Raw genomic sequence first — 22,053 nt, forward strand, 5'->3', positions numbered from 1 at the left:
TTCACTTTACATGCTAGCAAACTGCAAAGCCAGCTGGGACGGGTAAATGGGAAGTATCCCGCGTTTGGCTTCTCTTGACTCTCCCGCAAAAGTCTGTCACTATTCTGACTCTGAGCATCTCTGATCCTGCTCTTTACCTCTTGTGCTCTGCAGCAGCAACATCCCACAACTTCAGTGACCCTCAGTGCTTCTGGTGAACTGATCTTACACTGCCTTAGCTAAGTAATTTGGAAGACACACAGACAACGTCTGAGGTCTCAGCCTTGTGCATAGCTGGCATCTGTTGCTCCATAACTCAAAGAGCCCCAATTTCTGGAGGGCAGGCTATCTTCTGTCAGAGGATAAGTATGCCAGCAGTTATAATCCATGGAAATCTGCTTAGCTGTTAGCTGTGCTTTGACCTTTTCTCTCTCTGTGACGTACTTTCATTTATTTCACGCATGCAGGAAGCTTTGGTGAGAGAACGGATGGGTCAGTGAGCCAGGGGATTTGTCTCTTGTCCCTCAGTCTCCTACTTTCTAACAGCTGCAAAGGACCAGGGTTCAAGGGTTCGGACACGTAGAGAGTGCAAACAGATGGTTTGGCTCTGAGCAAGTCTCCTGCCCGTTGCAAGAAAGTAACAACGGGAGCAGCAGGCAGGAGGCTCAGCTCTTGGAAGAGGGAGCAAGCCAGCCTTGCAATTATCCCCTGGACCCCATTTAGATCACTAGAAGTACCTGGTCAGTGCTGTTAGTAGTGCCCTTAGGGTCTCAGATACATTTTGTGTGTGTGTGTGTGTGTGTGTAAAAAGTCAATTTGATGATAACGAAACCTACAGGTCCTGCAAGACAGACGTCCTCCCTTAGCTATCCCAGAGCACATACTTCATAGACACAGCAGAAGCTCCAGCCCCACCACTGTGCCTTCCCCTCAGAGGGAGAAAGCCTGACCTCAGACACAGTCACCACCACAGCTAGCCAGCACCTCTGTATTATCCCAGATCTTGCAACAACACATGATTAATACTTGGATTATATCACTAACTTCTCTTTAGAAGGTTTTTTGCTTTTGAACGTGATGACTGGACTCTGGTTAAATGCATGGAGATACATCTCACATGCTTATTTTCCCGAAGGGTACCTGGGAAGGCGAACAGCAGCTATTTCACCAAAAAGTTTCCTTAGAAATTCGTTATGCCTCACAACAGACTCCTGTGAGAATTAAGAATTAAAATACCAACATGGGTAATTTTGAAAGAACAACTGGGCAATTGACCTGAGGAGCAATGCTGAGATCTTTCATAGCTGAAGCTGAGATGTTTCAAGCAGTTCAGTTTTCTACAAGGGCTTGTCTTGGGACACTGAAACCAAATTCTCACAACACAGGATAACAGACTGGGAGACTGTTCACCTATGAGCAAGAGAAGTGAATGGGCTGACATTTCTTTTCTTCTCCCCTTTGCCTCCCCCACCCAAATGCACACAATCCAAAGGATCAAAACGATAAACTGGGTGAAAAATGCATATTTCATCAGCTCTCATTATCTACTCTTTTAAAGGACTTAAAGAACAACAACATCAACAGTGTAACGTTGATGAACATATGCTATTTTATATTAGGGTTAGCTGTGCTTCAGAGCAATTATCTGTGGTACGAATTATTTGACAAATTTAACTGGCATTTGACAACTCACATATTTACCAAGCACTATTTATCAGCTAGAATTGAACAGTGAAGAAAATACACTAAATAGATATGCAAAACACTGGTGCAATTCAAATTCCACATGCATGGAAACCACTACAGCACAAGCTTTTATTCCTGAGTGATTCCTTGATTTAGGATGCCCCCGATACACACTGGCAAAGCAGAGGCAACAATGGTTTAAGAACTGAAGAGGACTAAAACTCCTCTTTTCAGACTGGTTTGGATTACATTCTTGACCATATACTCTGAGGACAGCTATGTGGGGCAGGGATCAATTTTCCTAAGTGTTTCTAACGTCCTAAACAACTTATTGCTTGATTCCTATTGTTTGCTTTCACTTCAGGTGTAAATCAAGGCTGTGCTTTTAAGCCTGGAGTATAAGCCCATGTCGGTCATGGAATCTAATATTAATAAAAAATAGACTTTGAGTGGGCCAATATCAACCAAAAGAAGAAAGATACCTCTGGTTGGCAAGAGAACTCTTACCGAGAGGCAGGCAGCACATGTGGTTAGTGTACCTAAGCACGTCTCTGTTCAGGGGATTCATGGCAGACTGGTGAGATGCTTCCCGCCTGGTGAGCGGCTGCTGCAGGCATTGCCAGCAGGTGATGGTAGCTGGAGAGAACTAAGAGGGCACAAACACCGTTAACTGGAAAAGCCCCACAATTACGGCCAGGGAACTACTGTAAGGTGAAAAAGGTCCTGTCTACAACTAGATTGCAGAATAAATATTCACCAAAAAAAAAAAAAAGAACTGCTATGGTTTAAATGACATGCGAGCAATAACCAACAGGTTGTCAAGAACAAATATGGTCTTTTCCCAGCTTCTGAAAAATGAAATGGGTGGTGGGTGTCTGTGTTATGGGAGGTATCTCCATGCAGAAATTCCTCTTCTTGGACAAACCAATACATCAGGACACAGCCTTTTACATCTGTCCTACCTGAGGAGCACCTTGCCTTCTCAGACGATTCTTCAATTTGCCAAGCTCCTTTGGAAACCTCATTCTGTTTCCTAACATTCCTATAGTCCACCCACAAAGGATTCAAAATCTGGGCTAAAAGGAAAATTGTATTCAGCTCAAGAAGAGCAAAGTCTGAACATTACTAAAGAAATCAAAAGGGTTGCTTGTTGCAGAAATGTCAACTGAAATTGAAAGTACGAGAACAGCACTAACAAGCAAAACATCTCAACAGCTGCAGAAAGGCAGCACAGAAGCCCAAAAGGGCATGAACTTCTTATTGTGTACTCTAATTTGATAGCGATGCAGTCATGTGCCACCCTCAATCTGGATCAAGTACCAGTGGGCAACCATAAGCAGTGACCTGGCATCACTGCTGGTGATGGGGGCTCGCGAAGGCTTGAAACATTCCTGAGAGACGATCTGTGCCGTGGGATCCTGAGCTCGTGTGGCTGTGAGGAGCCGCCTCGGCCGCGCCTCTCTGCTCCGCATTTGTCCCCAGCCCTCGCAGGCGCTGCTCAAGTCCAAGAGCTTCCTTCCAGGACCTTCCCTGTGGATCTCGCACGGAGCACGCAGGGGCCGGCAGCTCCACAGCGACACGGCGGACGCTGCTGCAGATGCTGGGATGCCTCAGGGTCACGGCAGCTCAGGGCGTTGCGGCGGGGAGATGGCAGGAGGCGAACGATGAAGGCGCGGAGGGGAACCACGCAAGCCATCCTCCTGACAGCTGCCCAGGGGGGCGGGAGACAGAGCTGTGGGCAGAGACAAAACTCTGTGTTTCGGCGATGCGTCGTCCAACGACAGGGAGAAGCCCCGCGCCGCAGGGCCCTGGGATTATGCTGTGCTGCCAAGAGCGTTTTGGGGGAGGCCCAGCAGCACCGTGGTGAAACCCAGAGCCGCCGTCCTGCGGGTACAGATGCTGCAGCCAGGGAGTCGGGGCGGGGCAGGAGGCGACGCTGGAAAAGCTCCGGAAAGCTCACCTCCACCCAGGCCTGCACAAGGCGGATTTTCCCTGCCGCTGGACTTTTTTTTTTTTTTCCTTAGTCTGATTTTAAATAGCGCGATACCTGCCACAGAAGCATCAAAAAAAGGAATGGCTTCCCGCAGACGCGTGAAACGTTAGGAGGGTTTCGGTGATGTATTCCTAAGCCTCGCAAAGACCCTTAGGCCAGCTCAGACGGGCTGCATGACGCATAAACTGGACGGAACCGAGGCGGGGCGGAAGACACTAGTTAAGATTTATTTTCTTTACAGCGACTCGATCGAATTTTTCGTTATAACGCGGAAACAGCGGGCAGGGCTCCGCCCCTCAGCACCACACTTCCGAGGCCCCGGATCACAGCTCCCCCACCAGGCCGCAGGCGCGGGACAGAGCCGCGCCGCCCCGGTTCTGTCCTTGGGACGCGCGGTACGGAGGGTCGGGCAGATCACGGCACCCGGGCATCCCGCGAAGTAAGCGGGCCACCCGGGGACGACCTGTACCCGCGCAAAAATTCCTCTCACATTGGCAGTGAGGACCCGGGCGTCACCCCGGGTCGTTATTTTCCTTACTCATAAGTTTAAGGCATACCGGGCGCTTCCCCACCCCGCCAGGAGAACCCTAAGCGTTAGCTCTCTAGGTCAGGGCGAGCGGCTCCCCACGCCGCCCCACGCTGCAGCAGCTGACCTTCGGCTGCCCTGACCGCTCTGCCCGGTCTCTTTCCCCTCCTGCGCCGCCTCACCGCTGTCACGGGCCGAACCCGGACGGGACGTGCCGGGGGCCGTATGCAAATGAGGGGCCCCAGCGCCGCTGGGGGTTGTGGGACGGCCTCGCCGCCCGCCCCCCCCCCCCGCGCGTCGCGCACTCGGGCGGGGCCGGGGGCGGGGCCTGTCTTACTTCTGGAGGCGGGGTGAGGAACGGAAGCAGTATGATGTCATGTCCGGGTCTCGCTCGCTGCGTCTTATCGTTGGGCCCCGCGACAAGATGGCGGACCTCTCTCTGGACGAGCTGATACGGAAACGCGGTGTGACGGTGAAAGGGAGGTAAGCGGGCGGGCGGGCAGCGCCCCGGGCCCGGCGGCCTCCGGTGGTTCCGCTGTTCTCCCTTCTGGTCGTTCCGCTCCGGAGGCTGCGGGCCGCAGCCTGCCTCAGCGCGGCCCGGCCCTGTTCCCCGCTCTCGCCCTCCCATTGGCTCAGGCGTTGAGCTGCGGGGCCGTGCCGTTGATGCCGATTGGCGGTGATGGCCGTCGCTCAGGGCTGGGGCGGGCCGGGGCCGGGGCGGGGGTCTGTCCCCCCACCTCGCCCCCCTGCGCCTGGCGCTGCCCCGCGGGCTCTGGCCCCGGCCGGGCAGGCCCACCCGCCGCCGCGCCCCTTCCCGCCCCCTTCTCCTTTCTCCCGAGATTCCTGGCACAGCCCACCGCTTCACCTGTGCCTCCCGACGCCCCGCTACCTCCTGCTTCTCCCCGCCGATTAACCCAGCGGTGCTCCCCAAGCCGGGATCAGCAGGGCCTCGGCGCCCCCCACCCCCGAGCCCCCTCGGTGTCCGGGCTGCTCTGTGTCTGCAGGAGGAGCTGCTGCTGGGCTGCAGCTCTTCGGCAGGCGGTGCCCGGGGGGTGCCCGGTCCCACCGCAGCTCCCAGAAGCGGTGCGTTGATGAGCGGCACGGTGCATTGTGGGAGAGCCGTGGGAGGCGTAGTTGTGCCACAGGGAGCCGTAACTGTGGCAAAGCTGATCCGGATCCGCACAGGCGAGGCTTCAGGCTGCGACGGCTTTCGTCAGAATTGCTGCCTGGCCCTTGGAAACTGCAGTCTCTGTAGCATAGTTAATGATACCCTGGCAGATCGTTTGAAATGCTTGTGTGGATGTGGAGTGTGTTATGTATTAGCTACAACATTAGATTCTTTCTTTGTATAGCAGGTGTCTCCAGTGTAGGCTGGGCCATTTACTCTAGTGCAGCTGTTGGCAGTTCTTATTTGGCTTCTCCTTTGGTAGCTTTTCATTTTCCCTTTTGTCATAGTCTCTTGATGCTTCTGAAGATCTTGTCCATGGATTTCTCCCCATCTGTGTTAGCGAAGTGCGCTCCTTTTTTTTGTTGTTGTTGTTTTGTTGGTGGTTTTTTTAATTTAATGGTCACTGGGGAATCTTAGGTTTTAACTCTGAATGCCTACACTTATATGTCTAGAGTAACATTTTGAAAGTTATCTGCTAACATATACTAGCAAAATGTTCAAACACGTATTTAAATCCTGGTCTAGACAAGGCCTTGGCTTTGTGCTTTCATTCATGTTATCCTGCATATTTGGAACACTCTTATGCTGCTTAATATGCCAAGGACCTCCTTTCTCCTTTTTCAAATCCCTCCTTAACTCTCATTTCTTCCATGAATTCTTCCTGCTTTTATTTGCTGAACAATAATTCCTCTGCAGCACTGTAGAAATTTTTGTGCCTTGCATTTCTCTTATTTGTCATGTTTAGCTCACTTTACAAGATTTCTGAGGTAGCTAACTTGACTTTGTGAAGGCTGGATAAACTGAATAAACTTAAATCATTATATCCATGCTGTTCAGTAGTCTAGAGGAAATAACAGAAAACTCTTCACCTATAAAATGTACTAATCCACAAAATATTCAAGCCAGAACTTGGAGTTCTGGGAAGTGAATTAGATGTTTGAGATTCCCTTTTATTTCAGGTGCTGTGGCACAAAATGCCTAAACAGTTAATGCTGTTATAGGGTAAGCAATTCTTTGTGGAAGAGAGGTGCTTATTAGGATAAACTCAAGTCTTCAGACATGGTGTAATCTTCAGTACAGAGTTTCCTAACTGATTTCATTAGTTCATGTCATTAACAGGTTTAACTAATTCTGGCTTAAATGCTGATACATCTATTTCTGGTTTTACTTTGACCTCTTTTATGCTTATTAAAAAGAACCACTCATCAAGGCCTTCTGCAGCACTCTGAATGCTTTCAACATAGCTAAATTAATGCATTTTAAAATTGCAAGGGAAGTCTTGTTCTGTGACTGTTGCTTTATAGGTACTGTTAGTCTTCTGTATTATTCTGGATATATTTTAATAAATGGTCTTAATGATACTCTTTTTTCTTCTAGCTGGTATGCTTTGGCTGTATAAGAGAGCAGCCATAGGATTCTTAGCTAGGTAACAAAATGGGACCTCAGTCCTAGCTCTCCAGTTGTCTGGACACAAGAATGAGAGAGACAGAAGAGGAGGTTCAGTCTTTCATCTCTCTTTTTTTTTTTTTTTTTTTTACAGATCTCTCCACTGAAAATACATGACTGTTAATAATGTTAAGATTGTAGGCTTAGATTGGGAAATACTGATATGAAACTATGAAGAATTCAAATTGCATTGTCATTTGAATTTGTGATGTTAGCCTTTTGAGTATTACAACAAATTCTAGATATCTACTTTTAGACTGTGTAATACTGGACAGTACGTTTCAGAAAGCAGATGAACATTGTAGCCCTCTGTAGCTTATTTTGAATTTTAAAAAGCCAACAGCAAGAATATTTTTTCATACCTTAACTTTAAAATTTCTCTTACCACTTTTTCATCTTAAAAAAAAAAAAAAAAAAAAGAAAACCTTCAAAAATACTTAAAGGAGGAACTGTATTAAAAAATTAGACAAGCTGTTTCCTTTTAGGGGAGATTTTGAAAAAGTGAATCAGACCTGTAACAAGAAGCTAGTTTCAGCTTTCACTACATAATGGGCTGCTTCTTAGTAATACTTGTGTACAAGTACAAATGCTGTCCTGTCTGTGGGCTGTTATCTTTCTGTGCTCAGTGTTGTGATAGTGATGTGCTTAAAAAGTAAAGGCCACTGAGCGCAGCAGTTCTGTTAGTAGATTAAAGAAGAGGCAGTGATGTTAAAAAGTAATTTGACTGATAAGTATTCTTGCTGGCAGTTAATCAGCTTTGAAACTGGTGGCTTTGAGCTGAGATTGGTACTTGTGCTTGTACATCCTAAAATCCAAGCCTCTACACTCCCAGAAATCTGAACTTGCTGCCTAGAATTGTTGAAGTCCCATGTCGTTCCGTGTTTCCTTTGTATCAAGACATATTATTGTATTACAAAAGGTGCTTTAGCAGACCTGCTTAGTCCTAAAGCTAGAAAGTCTGTTTCTGTTCCTCTTTGTCTTCAAAGGTTTCCCCAAAGTACTTAAGTTGTTGATGAATTTTGCTGAAGTCTGACCCTTTACTTAAGTTTGTGAATGTGAGCTTAAGGATGGATTTTGGAAATCAGTTCCTTAGCTGTTTATGTAGAAAGTAAAATCCAGCATAAAACAGTTCAGGAGCTCTACTATTGTATTTGGACATCTAATCTGAGTGGATTTCTGTGCAGTAATAATGAGCTTTTGTTTGCAGCAACACAAATACTTTTATTTATACTGTATCACATTTTATAATGTCTGAAACACTTTTTTCTTTTTTTTCCCCCCAGGCTTAACACAAGGCCGGTGTTCGGAGGTATAAGATCTCGCATTGGGATCCAGCAGAATCTTCTAAATAGATCATCACCAGCTGTCAGCTTTCAGCGAACATTTGATGCCCGACAGAAGATAGGACTCACTGATGCCCGACACAAACTGGGGGTTAAAGATGCCCGTGAAAAACTGGTTCAAAAGGACGCTCGATTCAAAATCAAAGGGAAGGTGCAGGATGCTCGAGAGATGTTGAATTCCCGCAAGCAGCAAAGTGTTGCTGCTGAAAAGGTGACCAAAGTGGTGGATGCCAGAGAGAAGATCAGCTTAAAAAGGAGCGCTCCAGCTGCTATCAGCCCAACTATGGGGACAGTAAATCCAGCCATGAAAATCACCAAAACTATCCAAGTAGGTCAAGCAAGCCACCTCTGAGCCCCTCGGTTATGCTGCAGCAGTCCCGTAGAAATGATAATACATGAATATGTTCACATGTTTGCAATAGAAGCTATGGTGATACAGTTCAGTCCAGCCTGTAGGGCAGGATTTGGAGCCTTTTGGGTGTCCTTGCAGCTGCTTGGGGCTTTTTCTAGAATCCCAGCTTTCATTTAAATTTTCACCTGAATTTTGGGCCCAATAAAGACTAAAGCAGTGCTCCTGTCAGCACTGAAGTAGATGTCTTGAATGGTTAAGTAGTCTCTTTCCCACCTAAATACAAAGGAAATGTATGCATTTTTTGTTGTTCTTATACCACCCCTCCTTGCAAGTCTGATGTGGTGGATTGTTCTGTCTAGATAACTGGTTTATCCTAGTGGTGGGATAACAGTTTAGAATATACAGCTATGTTTCTGTCTAAGAAGATCTAAAATTCAATGACCCCTTCTACAATTTCTCTATTTCTACTTGTCTGGTTTTCAGGAAAGCCCTGACTTCCAGGGAGTTGCCTGATTACATGATGCATTCCTGCTGAGGCTCAAGATTTATTTCAGTTGCAGTATAATCAGTTGATCACCCTAATCTGCTGATTTCCTTTGACAATTTTCTAATTCCACTTTGCTGTCTGTGCAGTAACTGGATTTTTAGCAGACTTCTCTAACTACTGTTGAACTATGTGTGTGTTACGTACAGTGGGTAGAGTCAGAAGAGAAGTTTCCAGACTGTCAGGATTGTTGTTTGAGGAGTAGTTTTGTTCCTCACTGCTACAAACATGTAACTGAAGTTCCTAGCCTACCTCTTTTGTTTTCCTCCTCCCAAAGATCAACAGTGTGCTTACACATACCCAGAAAATCTCCTATTCTCATCAGTTTGAAAGCCTAGATGAGTCTGCTTTCTCTTCAGCTGTGGGTTTTGCTCAAGAGCATCAAGCATATTTCTTCTTTGTTAGCCTAGGAAATTTCCCATTACTCTGCAGGTTTCCTGCCAGGCTGACATAAGAAAGAGAAAGGACTCTTGTGGCAGTAAGAAAGGCTAATCACAGAGCAATAGAGCAGTCTGTTCAGTAGTCTTTAATTAGTAGTGTAATTAGTACTCATGCTGTCCTTCTAAGCCAAATCACCACCATCAGCCATTAGGAGCTGAACATTTTCTACAAAGTTTCTAGGAGTTAAAATAGTTTCTAGAGACTTGGTACAGCAGCAACTTGCTCTGACTTGATTTTTTTTGTATGACGTGGTTTAACCTACAGTACTTTCTGTCTGTTAGACAACATACTGCAAGAAAAAAATATTGTAGAATATAATAGTGATTAAGACTGTAGACAAAACTGTGCACATGAGCAATTATTTAATAATTTTTAAAAGATTTATACCGAAATTCCAAATTGCCCATGGCCCTCCTCTCTTCCCAAATGTGGGAGCAGAATCAAACTAAAGTATCTTGATCTGAGATGCAGCACACAGCTCTAATGTCCTGTACTGTGGTCTTGTTTCTCATAAAGGAAGGAAAAAAGTCTTTGAAACTCAATTTCCATAGCTCTCCTGGTGTTTCTGTAGGACAGGTACCCTTGTTTTTGAATTGATTAGCAAATTGAAACATGAGGGTGCTGTGGTGTAAGTTACAGTCTAGAGAAAATGCAAATCTGAAGATTTTACTGCTGGTATGGAATATTTTTGTAAGAAGACCCATTCTTTTCTGTAATGGACAGCTTCCAGCTTTTTCAAAAACCCAAAGGGCTTTTTTAAGAGAGTTGCTGCTTGAGTTCAGTTGTTGATTAGTACAGCTATGTTCCCTGACAACTTCTGTTGCGATTTCCCTGTTTCACAGGATAACAGGCTGCAGAAGGGTCAGCTACACTACTCCATGCATCATTTTATTCTGCTACAGCTTATTCCAGCTCTAGTGTGAAGGGACAGTGTATACTTCTGCTTTGAAATGGAATGGAACTAAACTGTGTTGTGTCCCAGCTTGTTGAGCTTGGTGGAAATAGGTATCTTTGGTTCCCTGTAGCATGAAAGAACAGAAGCTTACTTACTGATCTACCCCATTCATGGTTTTGTATTGGCAGAAATGTAGATCTAGTCAGTCCTGGCAGGGCTGGAGTTAAGTCCCCTTCCCACTAATCTTGGACTAAAACTCAAGCAATTTGAGTCAGTTTCTCTGCGTGGCCTGAGGTTTTAATTTCTTCGGTTAAGTGAAGCTATCTCATATTGAATGTATTACAGGAAACACAGATGTTATCTAATAGCATATTGTGGTAATATGTTTCAAGAGCAGGAGAGTGAGTTTCACTTAAGTGGTCTCAGGGTATCAGCTAACAGCTCTGATCTTCTGAAATGGGGATCTGGTGGGCTGTAGTGTTTAATGCTTTGGTTCTTTCCCTCTAACTGTAGCAGAAAGCTCCAGTTCCTGGACACTCTCATCCAGCAGGAATGAGGATCAATGTGGTGAACAACCATACACACAAACAGGTGTGTGCCTGCTCTGTGCTCTTTGTTACCTTTGTGGGGGGAAGAAAGGTGTCCAGAAACATTGGCAGATGTAAAGAAAACTTTAAGTAGGAAAGAAAAGTGTTTGAAGTTCTCCAGCAGCTTAGCTCCCTATTCTTGCGTGGTTAAGATACTTTCATGGCAATTGAGGTTTTCATTTAGTCTAATTGATCTTGATTCCATGTGTGTTCTATGAATGCCAAGCAGCTATTCCCAATTTTTATCTGTATGCGCTAATGTTTTTTTTTTCTAGAGACTGTGACCTTTAGCTCTGATGCCTTTCTGTAAATGTCTGTGACACCACATGAAATCAAGTTTTGGTTGTTTTGATTCACCATCCTGCCAGCCTCTTCAGAGAGTAGATGTGATTGTAGATGGTCATGTGTTCTGCAGTGAGGTGGGAGAGGGTATAACCTTCCTGTGAAATCCCAGCTGTGGGTCCCTGCTGGAAACCTGATAGTGAACGGTATTAACTGGTATTCTGATGTACTATCAAATTTGCCGTATCCCTTATCAATTAGACTTTGTCTGAGGAAAACCCTAGAATTTGTGCTGTCTCTTTTGGGATCAATTGTAAAGGCCTTTGTCACAGCCCCCAACTATTCAGCCACCTTGCCACCTTGGGTGCTTTCAGAGAGGAATTACACGTTTTTATTACTTAATTTTTTGTGTGTGTACATAAAGTATTATATGAAATATTGGAAAATTATAATTCACAATATCAGGTCCTGTTTTGGTTTCAGTTTTTTGTCTCAATTATGGTAACATTAGCTGTTTGTGTATGTTACCTCTACATTGACTTGCTGCCCTTGCCTATCCCAGATGCTGTCACTTAAAGAAGCGTCTTCATTATTCTGAGCTCATCACTATAAGCCTTGAACTCATTTTACTTTGTCTCAAACTCAGATCCGTTGTTCTCATGGCTAGTGTTTTTCCTCAGTTCTTTTCTGCACAATTCTCCTTTGTTCTACCATCCCCTTTTGTTTTTTTCCTTCATAGCATTTCTGTGACTAGAACAACTTTCTTGTTTGTAAACCAGGATCTTGCTGACTATGGCAACCCACTTATTTTGCAAGCTCTCATTGCTACTCCCTCCATTTTTCTTCACCTTTCTACTGAATTAATGGGAAACTGTTTTGAGTTCTGACTTCTTATATTCTGGGCAGTGACCTATGTGTACAGACTTTTTCTTAACATTATTTAGAATCTATGAAAAAATATTTGTGTAGGAGTTAGCCTCAGTATTTTAAGACAGGCCTATGAGCATTAAGTTGAACTGGGAAATTAATTATTCATTCAGTAAACCTCCTAGTGCAGTGTTTTCTAGTGCCAGACGGGTATGTGCTGTGCTGAGGAAAGCAGGCTATTCAAAAGGAATGTTTGGTTCAGATGTATGTGGCAGGCATCTGCTTAATTTTAAAAAAACTAATTACAAAAAAAATCATATGCACAGGCTTCAGCTTTAAAGGCAGCAGGGTGCTAAAAAGTTAGACACTGATGCTTTATTCCATTAATGTGGTTTCATCAGTCCTGATGAGGTCTAGGGATTAGAGAAATCTATACGTGGTTTCAGTACACCTAGGGAAATAGCTTTACTGTGGCATTTCTGGAAAAGAAGTTTGATAGTTTTTACACTGGCGTTTTGAAATGGACTTGCATACCTTCAGCTCTGTGTCCCCAAGCTGCAAGGGCAGGAGTAAAGTCCAGTGTGGTCGTCTTCATTACCTGAAGAAGGCCGAACGCAGGGGAGAACTACTTACGTTGGAAATGTCTAGATTAAATCTACCTGCTTGTAAACTATTACCTTGCTTCGCTCCAGGGTCTGTATGACATGGAAGATGAAGATGAAAGTGTCTCTCCCCTTACTAGCAAACAGATGAAAATCACCACCACAAACAGTTTCCTGCACAACGCGGTAAGGGATTATCTGAACAGTCCCCACCACGCCATGCTCACATTGGGTGGACACACAGGCTGCGGCTTTACGGGGCTTATGTTCTTTTAAAGTATGTAAACGATGCTTACTCCTGAAATGTTTGCTCTTCACCCCAACCCTCCCTTTGTGCCAATGCTTTTAGTGTTACTTTTGGGACAGAGTCCTTTTAGGCTAACTGTGGTTTTATAGGCCTGTTGCAGCCAGAATGCGCACTTTCTCCCTTGCTGGCAGGTTTCTGCATGTTAGCTCTTGACTTTCTTCTTGGTGGGGAAGTGCTTTGAACCTATCTCGTTATTGTTTGAGCAGGCAAGCAAGGGAAGCTTTCTGCTGCTTCTAGAGGCTGGACATCAAAGCAGGAAGTCTCTTGCCGTGCAAAATCTTGGTTGGCAGCTTGTTGGGGAGTACTGATGCTCTGGAGAAGATGGGATTTCAACACAGACAAATGCAAGATCTTGCTCTTGGGATGGGATAACCCTCTGCAACTTAAGCTAAGAACTGACTGGCTAGAAAGCGGCTTTGTAGGAAAAAGCCTGGGGGTCCTGCTGGGTGATATGCTAAGAATGAGTTAGTGCATCCTTGCAGCAACGAAGGCCAACTGTAGATTGTATGTTAGTAAGATCATTGCTAGCAAATCACGGAAGATAATTATTGCCATCTGTTTGGCACTTTGAGAATGCACCTGGAGTACTGTGTCTATTTTGGGGCTCTGCGATACAAGACAGATGCTGACAGGCTGGAACTAGTACAACAGGGTGGTCAGGGGGCTGAGGAGAGGGTGCAAGCAGTGTCTCTTAAGGCTGAGAAGAGAAGGCTGTAGTGAGATCTGCCCATGCACTTTTACTGCCTCATAGATGGTCATGGAAAAGGCAAACCCCGGGTCCTTTTCAGAAGTGAACAGGGAGAAGGTGAACCAACAAATGTGTTGCAGCAAAAGAAACTCTAGTTACATATGGGGAGAGAGTTGTGCAATTTTCAGGGTATTGGTCAGCCTCTGGCACAGGGACCCAGAGAGGTTGTGAAATCGCTGCTCTCGGAGATTTTCAGAGTTTAACTGGATGAGGCCCTCAGCCAACCTGATGTGTCTTTTGAAGTGAGCCCTGTTGCAGACATGAGGGCTGGACATGCGTTTGTCCTAAATTATTCTGTGGTTCTAAGAAAGCAAATCAATGTGGTTTTACCATCACACAGGCAGTTTAGTGCAACGATTATCCTATGTTTTTTTTTCTTATGCGGGTGTTCAGAATAGGGCTTCTGGCCATTTGTGATCCTTAATCAGCTTTAGGGTTTTTTTGCAGGAGTAAATGTGTTATTTCCAGCGTTCACAGCAGCTGCCAAGCACAATTTTTATTCTGGCTTTACACTCCTCAGGTAGTTCCAACTAGAAAAGTTATGCTTCATGTCTTTGCATGCCCTAGCTTTGTGTTTCTGAAGAAAACTGCTCGTTAGTGAGGGAAGTACTCTTTTGGGATAAACATATGACCAGAAACGTTAGTTGATTTTTGTCTCAAAGCTGAAAGTATCCAGCACTGTAGTGGTTTTGACACCAGGAAGGGCATGCAGTTCTTAGCGCATGCTAGTAATGCTCTCCTGCTGTTGGTGCTTGAAGAGGAGGGATGACTTTTGTAGCCTGCAGCTCTCAATACTTTATTCTTTCTTCCTGTAGACCGGGCTGAGTGGCAATAAATTCTCTCTGTCCAAGACTGTTCCCCTGACTAAAGTGGTCCAGAATGATACGTACACAGCTCCACCTGCACCTCCCTCTCCTATGCGGACGAAGGCCTTGACAAACATGTCCCGGACCTTGGTGACAAAAGAGGAACCTCCAAAAGAACCGGCACCTGTTGAGGTGAGCTCAGGGAAGTGGGAGATGGTCTTTAGAGAAGTCTCTGAAACATCTGACATTTGCTCTTCATCAGTTATGCAAGCAGTTCATTTCTGCCTGCCTTCCACCATTGTTTCTGGGACTCCATCAAGCTTATTCTGATAACTGCAACCCATGTCCCAAGAATTTGAAACCTGTCTAAACATCGTTTTCTTCAGCGTTTGAGAAACTTGGAATTCTTGGTTAGTGCATCTTGCTTCTCTCAACTTTTTTATCTAGCATGGGAGCACATGGTCCTGGAGGAGTCCATGTTACAGGGAGGTTACAGGTGTTGTTTGGACACTCCTTGGAGGCTGGCCCTAGGAATAGTGTTTTAACACTACTAGTTACATTGTCTTCTGTCTGCTCCTGTTAGCAAGGAGAAAAACAGGATTCTTCCAAATACAACTTCTTGCTGTCCACACAAGACCTCTTGGGCAATTTGTAGACAACCTGCCTGGAATTGCTTTGCCAAACTGCCTGATCTTGGGTACGGGTAACCCACTGGGCCTTCCCAGGCACGTTGAGTTCAGCATGCCCTTGAGGGGCTGGAGCCATATTTTGGGGTTTGCTGGATGGTATAGAGTGCAGCAAAGACACGTGCTTAAAAGTGTGGGCATGACCAGAGAGTACTGTGTGTGTATGCAGGTTAAGTTAGTGTTATACTTGGGAATGAAAGAGGAAAGTTACTTCAGAGAGAAATTAGCATGGAAAGGGGGCTCCTTTTCACCATCAGATGAGCTGGGCTTTTTTAAGCATTCATACTTCCCATTACTAGCTGTAGCTCTCGCCTGTGTGTGTGCGTACAGATTTTCCCAGACATCCCTTTAGTGACTTTTTTTGCTTTCTCTGCTGTGCTGTCTTGCCTGCTGCATTTCTGACCTTTATGTGGTGCATTTGTTTGTGTTGGCAGCTGGCGTTCAGTCCTTTGGAAGGCACAAAGATGACCGTAAACAATCTGCATCCTCGAGTCACAGAGGAAGACATTGTTGTGAGTGTTGCTTACTGCCAAACTGTGGATGAGTGACACTTCCTTCCCTTAACCTACCTCTTTTGATAAATCACTTAATTTATGGTGAATGCAATGAAGAGGGGTATGATGTGGGTTTGCTTTCCTTGCAAAAACTTTGAGAGTTCCTGATTTTTTTTGTTTTGTTTTTTTTGTTAAATTTTTTTTAAAAAGCGTGTGCTTAACCTTATGAAGTTTAACAAAGACAAATGTAAGGTCTTGCACCTGGGAAAACATAATCCAGGAGTGCAGCTCAGACTGGGATCCACCTGGCTGGAGAGCAGCTCTGTGGAAAGGGACCTGGGGGTTCTGGTGGACAGGCAGCTCAATACGAGCGAACAGTGCACTGCTGCGGCCAAGAAGGCCAATAGGATGCTGGGTTGCATCAAAAAGGGCATCACCAGCAGAGATAAAGAAGTTGTTATCCCACTCTACTCAGCACTTGTCAGGCCACACCTGGAATACTGTGTACAGTTCTGGTCCCCCTTATACAAAAAAGATGTGGACAGGCTGCAGGGGGTCCAGAGAAGGGCCACCACGATGATCAAGGGTCTGGGAAGCCTGCCATATGAGGATAGGCTGAGAGAGCTGGGCTTGTTCAGCCTTGAGAAAAGGAGGCTTAGAGGTGATCTCATCACCATGTACCAGTACTTAGAGGGGAGCTACAAAGAAGATGGAGACTCCCTTTTTACAAGGAGTCACATGGTGAGGACAAGGGGTAGTGGGTACAAGTTACTCCCAGGGAGATACTGACTGGACGTGAGAGGTAAATTTTTCACGATGAGAACAGTCAATCATTGGAGTAATCTCCCCAGAGAAGTGGTTGACTCCGCTACACTTCACACGTTTAAGACTTAGCTGGATGTGGTGCTGGGGCATCTCGTGTAGATTGTGCTAGAAAGGTTGGATCAGATGATCCTTGAGGTCCCATTCAACCTGGTATTCTATGATTCTGTGTTTAAGAAGTTGGGACAAAATACCATTTCTGGGATGTACTGAGATACCTGGCGTCACTTGGAAGAGTTCATGCCAAATCATGCTTAGTGTTGTCCTCGAACTTATGCCTCCATCCAAATTATCTAGGCGCTTACATTCTCAGCAGGCTGAGAATGAGCCTGGTCTTCATGTGTGACAAACAGTATAGAGTACTGGCCTTGAACTTTTCTGCTTGTGTTGGTAGCAGTATGGAGCTTTGTGCAACCTGTATTAATAATGCCAAGTACTCATACTGTAGCAAACACAAAATAAGGCAAGTGGCAAGATTCTGCCATGTATTTACTAAGCAGGACGGGTGGTGCAGTTAGGAAACTAAGCCTTTCTCACTCAGTGTCTTTGGCTGAAATGCTACCTTTGATGTGACCATGGTCATGACTAACTCTCTGCCCTCAGGAGTTATTCTGTGTGTGTGGCGCTCTGAAGCGAGCCCGGCTGGTGCACCCTGGAGTGGCTGAGGTAGTATTTGTCAAGAAAGAAGATGCTATCACAGCATATAAGAAATACAACAACAGGTGCTTAGATGGTAAGTTTGAGGCCAGAGTTGCATTTAGGATAGATAAATCAACAAAGACTTTTCTACCTCAGTGGAGAGTTTAAAAGCATCTCAGATGCTCATGTGCTACCAAGAGAGAGGAAGTGCCAGAAAATCAGTTTGAGAGCTAGACAGTGTAATACGCTCCTGTGTAACTAGCTGAATATATGTACAGTTTATTTAAGGGAAATTAAAAAAGAAGTCTTCCTAGAAAGAGAATGCTCAAAGCAAGAGGCAGAGTCCTGGTGATTCCACTGGTCTAACTTCCAGATTAAATTTCTTGTTCCTAATCCAGTGCCAAGAGCTAGATAGCCCTTAGGAAGGCTTTACCTGCTTACAGAATAGCTGTTTGCAAAGTACAAGTGAAACTAATATTTGCAAAACTCAAGGCGTAGTCAGAGACATTTTGAATCAGACCTGTAAAATAATCAGTATCAGCTTCTCCATAAACTCTGAACAATGCAATTGTTAATCTGGATCCACCTGCAATGTTGTTATAAACTGAATTTAGGTATTAATTTTTAGCTGTAAATAGATGCTTTTTCTTTCTCTAGATGAGTGACATGTTACGAATGTCAGATGAGGAGCAGAGACCTGAGAATGGGAGATTCTCTTGTGTCTCTGCTAAGGGTTTTGTACCTATATGTAATTTCTTAATTAGTGTGAGTCTTCATATTGTACTGACTGTTTCAGTGGCTCTTCTGTTGCTGTGATTTTTGCAACAAAAGATGTATCGGCTGTTCTTTCTCATGTTTCCCGAGCATGTGGAACTCTATTGCTTGCACTGATGTGTGATATTTCTGGGATATTGCCTTACCGTGATTCTGATATAAGGACTTTTTTAATTGTGTGTGTTTAGGTCAACCAATGAAATGCAATCTTCATATGAATGGGAATGTCATCACCTCAGACCAGCCTATATTGCTGTAAGTGTACTTTGGGTGGGAGGAAGAACCAAACACGTTTACAATTCTATTTTGAGGAGAACGTGAGGGGAGGGGAAGAAAACTGCTGGCAAATTATTGTCCCATGAATATTCTCCTTCTCTTCTTCTCTGTGGTGCTCTGTGTTGAGCTGAGTGCAATATAGCTTGACTCCATAGTGTTCCTAGCCCTGAGGCTCAAAACAAGCCTGAGATGAGGAAGTTTTCTTGTGAGGAAAGCATATTTAAAATCTCCCTCTCTAATATTGGGAAGGGGGCAACACCGAGAACAGTAAATGCAGACATAGCGTTAACCTCTCATTATGAAATAAAATTTAAATACTGCTTTTTTTTTTAATCCTGCAGCCGATTGAGTGATACCCCTTCAGTGAAGAAGGAAGGGGAACCACGCCGGTCAAGTGCAAGCGCCTCCTCAAATCCCCCAGCTGAGGTGGACCCTGACACTATCTTGAAGGCACTCTTCAAATCCTCAGGGGTCTCTGCCTCTGTGCAGCCTACAGAATTCAAAATTAAACTCTGAGAAGGGGGAGCAAGCAGTGGACTGGAAAACTCATTTAAGTTGGGAAATGAGAGAAGTGCAGGAGTGCAGATGTTATTTGCATTTGCCTGCCTTGAAATTTTTTGTTTTCTATGATCGCTACCTTACTGTACAATAGTGTTTCCTCTTGTGTGTGTACTTTCTGTTTCCATAGTTGGAGTTTTCTTCCATGATTTTTTTTTTTCCAAAAGAATAACCTCCCCCTTCTGCCAGTAATGTATTACTAAGCATATACCATGTAACTCCCTCCTTTATTCCAAAGTCCCTAGTGGCCATTAAAAGTGCACATAGATTTTGAGGGAAGGAGAGGTGATCTCCTTCTCTTTTCTTCTGACTGACCTTTAAGTAAAAGGTACATCCCCTTGATTATCAACAGGCAAGAACACCACATTGTTTCTGAAATTGCTGCGCTGGGTACAAAGTCAGGTGTGGCCCCATACAGGAGGCGCCATCTTGCGTCTTTGACTTGTGTGCATGCAGTGGCATACTGCTTCATTCTGGCTGTTGGACATTTTTCTGCTCAGCAGCTGTGACGTTGAGAAATGTGAAAAACTGAGCTTCCAGCTGTGTATACCAGCCAATGGAGGCAGAAAGGACATATGCACAAGTGCACCACCCATTGTGCAGTGGGAGGGATGCTTCAACTCTGGTAATGCAGAGAGGTGGGGGGGAAAAAGGGCTCTGGCATTTGTACAATGAATATATTAGCCCTGTAGGGTCAGGCTCAGTTGCTCTCATCTTTCTGGACTGAAAAATAAAAAACAGTCTTGTGTTCAGAGCTAGAGGAAATCCAAGTGTTCGCTCCCATTAGACTGTATCGCATCTTCCTGCTGACGCAGGAACGTTACTTTTTTTTTCTTACCTTCTAACTTACCCAGACTCCTATAAAAAGGAAGGAGCTGGGGCCTTTTTCAGATACTAATACGTAGGAAGCAGACTTTTCTTGCGCCTGAGAACTCACTTCTTCGAGAGATGTCATTTGGGCAGTGTTTGGCTGCTGTGGGGGCATGCTGCTTGTATGCATGGATTCAGAAGATGATTGCTGCGCTTCATGGCTTCAGGGAGAGGTTTTGGAGAGGAGAACAGTTAGCGCTCTGTAAGGAACACACAGGAGAGGAGTGTTAAGCAAGTCCCATGCAGAGCAGCAAGGATGTACCTTGGGCCAGTGAGGAGCCACAGGCCACTAGGTGGCACTTCCAATACTTCCTTTGTTAGTACAGCATCATTTCCATGGGTGTTTGAAGTCCCAGTAGCACCATTCATTTGTATTTGTTCAAATTGTATTATAAGAGAGGAAAGCCAAGAGCCACTTCCAGAATCTGGTTGGGGTTTGAACTTGATCCTTCTAGCTAGGAGACTAACCTAATCCATTCTGTTCAGCTCTGCTGAACTTTAATGAGCTCTCTGTAACTGTTGTAGGTCCAGATTCCATTTCTCGGTCAACCCTATGTTTCTTTTGCTTTCTTGTTCTGTATTAACTCTTTGCTCTTATCTAGCTCATGCAAACCATTCCTCTATCTCACTGTATCCCTTTTAGCCATGGAAATAACTGAGGATTTGGCAGGACTTGTTTTTCCAGAGTACTCTCTTTGGTTTGGAAGCCGACAACACCGTTATTGGTAGGGTGCTTCGTGTGAACAGCAGATGTTTGTAGGGGAGGGGACTTAAGACAGCTATTGTTCTCCTTTTTTAGATTGCCCATCAAACACCTGTGTTTTATTAAAAAAAAAAGCGGGGGGAGGGGGAGGAAACATTAGGGATTGGAGAAGATAATGTATTATCTGTTTCTGAATAAACGTTTGTTATACAGAGAGTGGATTCTAAGCCTTTTTAGATGCTGTGAAATAACTAAAGATAGGTGGAGTTGTTCCAACATCGAATCAAGCATGCTTTTAGAAGAATATAGAGACTTCAAAACTGATAATGTGATGAAGAGCAAGAGGAGTATATGGATAAGAGAATTGATGCTCATAAGCCTTTTAATCTGGATCATTGAAATTAGTAGCTGATTCTTGCTACTAAGTGGGAGCAATTTGTGTCCCCACCTAGTTCCAATTCTGTTGTCACAGAGAAGAAAAAGAATGGCCTTTGTTATTGACAGCCTAGTAATTTAAAAAGTAATTTTACAAAAAAAAATATGGCCATGAAATCAGGGTACCTGTTCTAGGCGAAGGCGGGTACTTTCATTATCAGCTAGACACAAAGCTGCAGAAATGTGAAGACGCATGTATTGTGAGTGCATATCTTGTCTCTTCTGAAAGAATGGGGAGATTCAAGCATTTTTTTCTTTTATTAATAGATTCATGTCCACTCCAAAAGCCAAAGAGCAAGATGCACTTTGTAACTTGCTGTTAAGTTGTACATTGTGTTTAGATTATCTGTGAGAAATTATGATGATGTTAACATACTTCCTTGGAAGAACTACTGTTCTCTGCCTCTGCGATCTATGGCAGTATTTTTTTTTTTTAAATTTTATTAAATTGGTGAAGTCAATGGTTATCTAAACACCACTCCATGATTTGTTTTACAGCAATGTCTTGGTGTGCATTGCTGCTGTTGTTCTCAGTCAGCTCTCTGAAGTTATCTTAGTCTTCTAATACTTGGTGTGGCTTCTTTGGTCGGGCACTGAAAGAAGACTAACCTTCAAGCAGTTCACCTTGCAGCTCTCCAACTTCTGGCTGTCCTGCAGTTATCCTAATCTTGCTTGCATTCCACTGAGCTCACCTACCACCTTCTGACCTCGCATCCCTGCACATTTGCCCTCATGCAGCATGGTTATATATTTTTGTTCAGTTTTCTTTCTGGGCTGTTAAGAGATTATAAACTCGCATACGAAACACTGATTGCTTGCAGTAATTCAATATGGCTGGCCAGGATGGGTGGTAGGTAATTTGTAATAGTGTTTCTCTCTTTTTCCCTTGGCTTTTTCAAAAACATGCTGACTTCCGAAGTGATGCCACAATTTGCAAGTTTGTCTGGTATATTTTCATGGCTTTTGCATGTACCATTTTTTCTGATAATGTTGATTAACCTGGATATTTGTTTGGTGAGTCGACTCTCTGTGTTATTTCATGCTTTCACTGACCCTTTTTTCACCTTGTACATATGTCTTGCTTGGATATCTTTATTTTGGAGTGCTCCTGTCTTCCATTCAGTCATAAATACAAGTTCCTCTGTAAAGGGCGTCATCTTTTTTTTTTTGTTTTCCCGATTAACAAGAGTCTTTAAAAACAGCTGTTCTTACAGTTGTCTTTGA

General features: G+C 44.4%; 2 protein-coding genes and 1 non-coding gene across 12 annotated transcripts in view; 1 reads left to right on the forward strand and 2 right to left on the reverse strand.

Annotated features, from left to right (window-relative positions):
* LOC104021659 (heat shock 70 kDa protein 12B-like) overlaps positions 1-4,660 on the reverse strand; it is a 22,712-nt gene extending 18,052 nt beyond the window's left edge. Inside the window, exons 1-2 of one of the 5 annotated variants that reach the window (XM_087768139.1) lie at positions 4,522-4,660; positions 2,628-3,397 (exon numbers count right to left, since the gene is read on the reverse strand). The gene's annotated coding sequence lies outside the window, so the exon portion shown is untranslated. The other 4 variants (XM_087768138.1, XM_087768141.1, XM_087768137.1 and 1 more) reach the window with 4 other exon arrangements.
* On the reverse strand, positions 4,065-4,213 carry LOC148054642 (U12 minor spliceosomal RNA). The gene has a single exon (XR_015707137.1). It is a non-coding gene; the product is annotated as a U12 minor spliceosomal RNA (small nuclear RNA).
* Positions 4,539-21,977, forward strand: POLDIP3 (DNA polymerase delta interacting protein 3). Of its 6 annotated transcripts, none has more exons than XM_087768144.1 (9): positions 4,539-4,667; positions 8,082-8,469; positions 10,887-10,964; positions 12,802-12,897; positions 14,582-14,764; positions 15,693-15,770; positions 17,178-17,307; positions 18,176-18,242; positions 18,605-21,977. In XM_087768144.1, the coding sequence occupies exons 1-9, from the start codon at positions 4,561-4,563 to the stop codon at positions 18,777-18,779; spliced, it is 1,302 nt and encodes a 433-aa protein (XP_087624270.1). In that variant the 5' UTR covers positions 4,539-4,560; the 3' UTR covers positions 18,780-21,977. The 6 variants fall into 6 exon arrangements, with proteins under 6 accessions (XP_087624270.1, XP_087624271.1, XP_087624273.1 ...); XM_087768145.1 differs by having other exon boundaries at positions 10,890-10,964; XM_087768147.1 differs by lacking the exon at positions 12,802-12,897.
* Positions 21,978-22,053: the final 76 nt, after the last annotated feature.

The sequence above is a fragment of the Nipponia nippon genome, unplaced genomic scaffold (genome assembly GCF_047370975.1).
Source record: "Nipponia nippon isolate SJK-2023a ecotype South Korea unplaced genomic scaffold, ASM4737097v1 scaffold_3, whole genome shotgun sequence".
NCBI lineage: Eukaryota > Metazoa > Chordata > Aves > Pelecaniformes > Threskiornithidae > Nipponia > Nipponia nippon.

Excerpts from the sequence above, each read along its gene's own strand:
- POLDIP3 (XM_087768144.1), top strand. The coding sequence starts at position 4,561 with ATGTCCGGGTCTCGCTCGCTGCGTCTTATCGTTGGGCCCCGCGACAAG. Across the intron at positions 15,771-17,177 it reads TCACAGAGGAAGACATTGTT|GAGTTATTCTGTGTGTGTGG; the intron begins GTGAGTGTTGCT and ends CTCTGCCCTCAG. Across the intron at positions 18,243-18,604 it reads TCAGACCAGCCTATATTGCT|CCGATTGAGTGATACCCCTT; the intron begins GTAAGTGTACTT and ends TTAATCCTGCAG.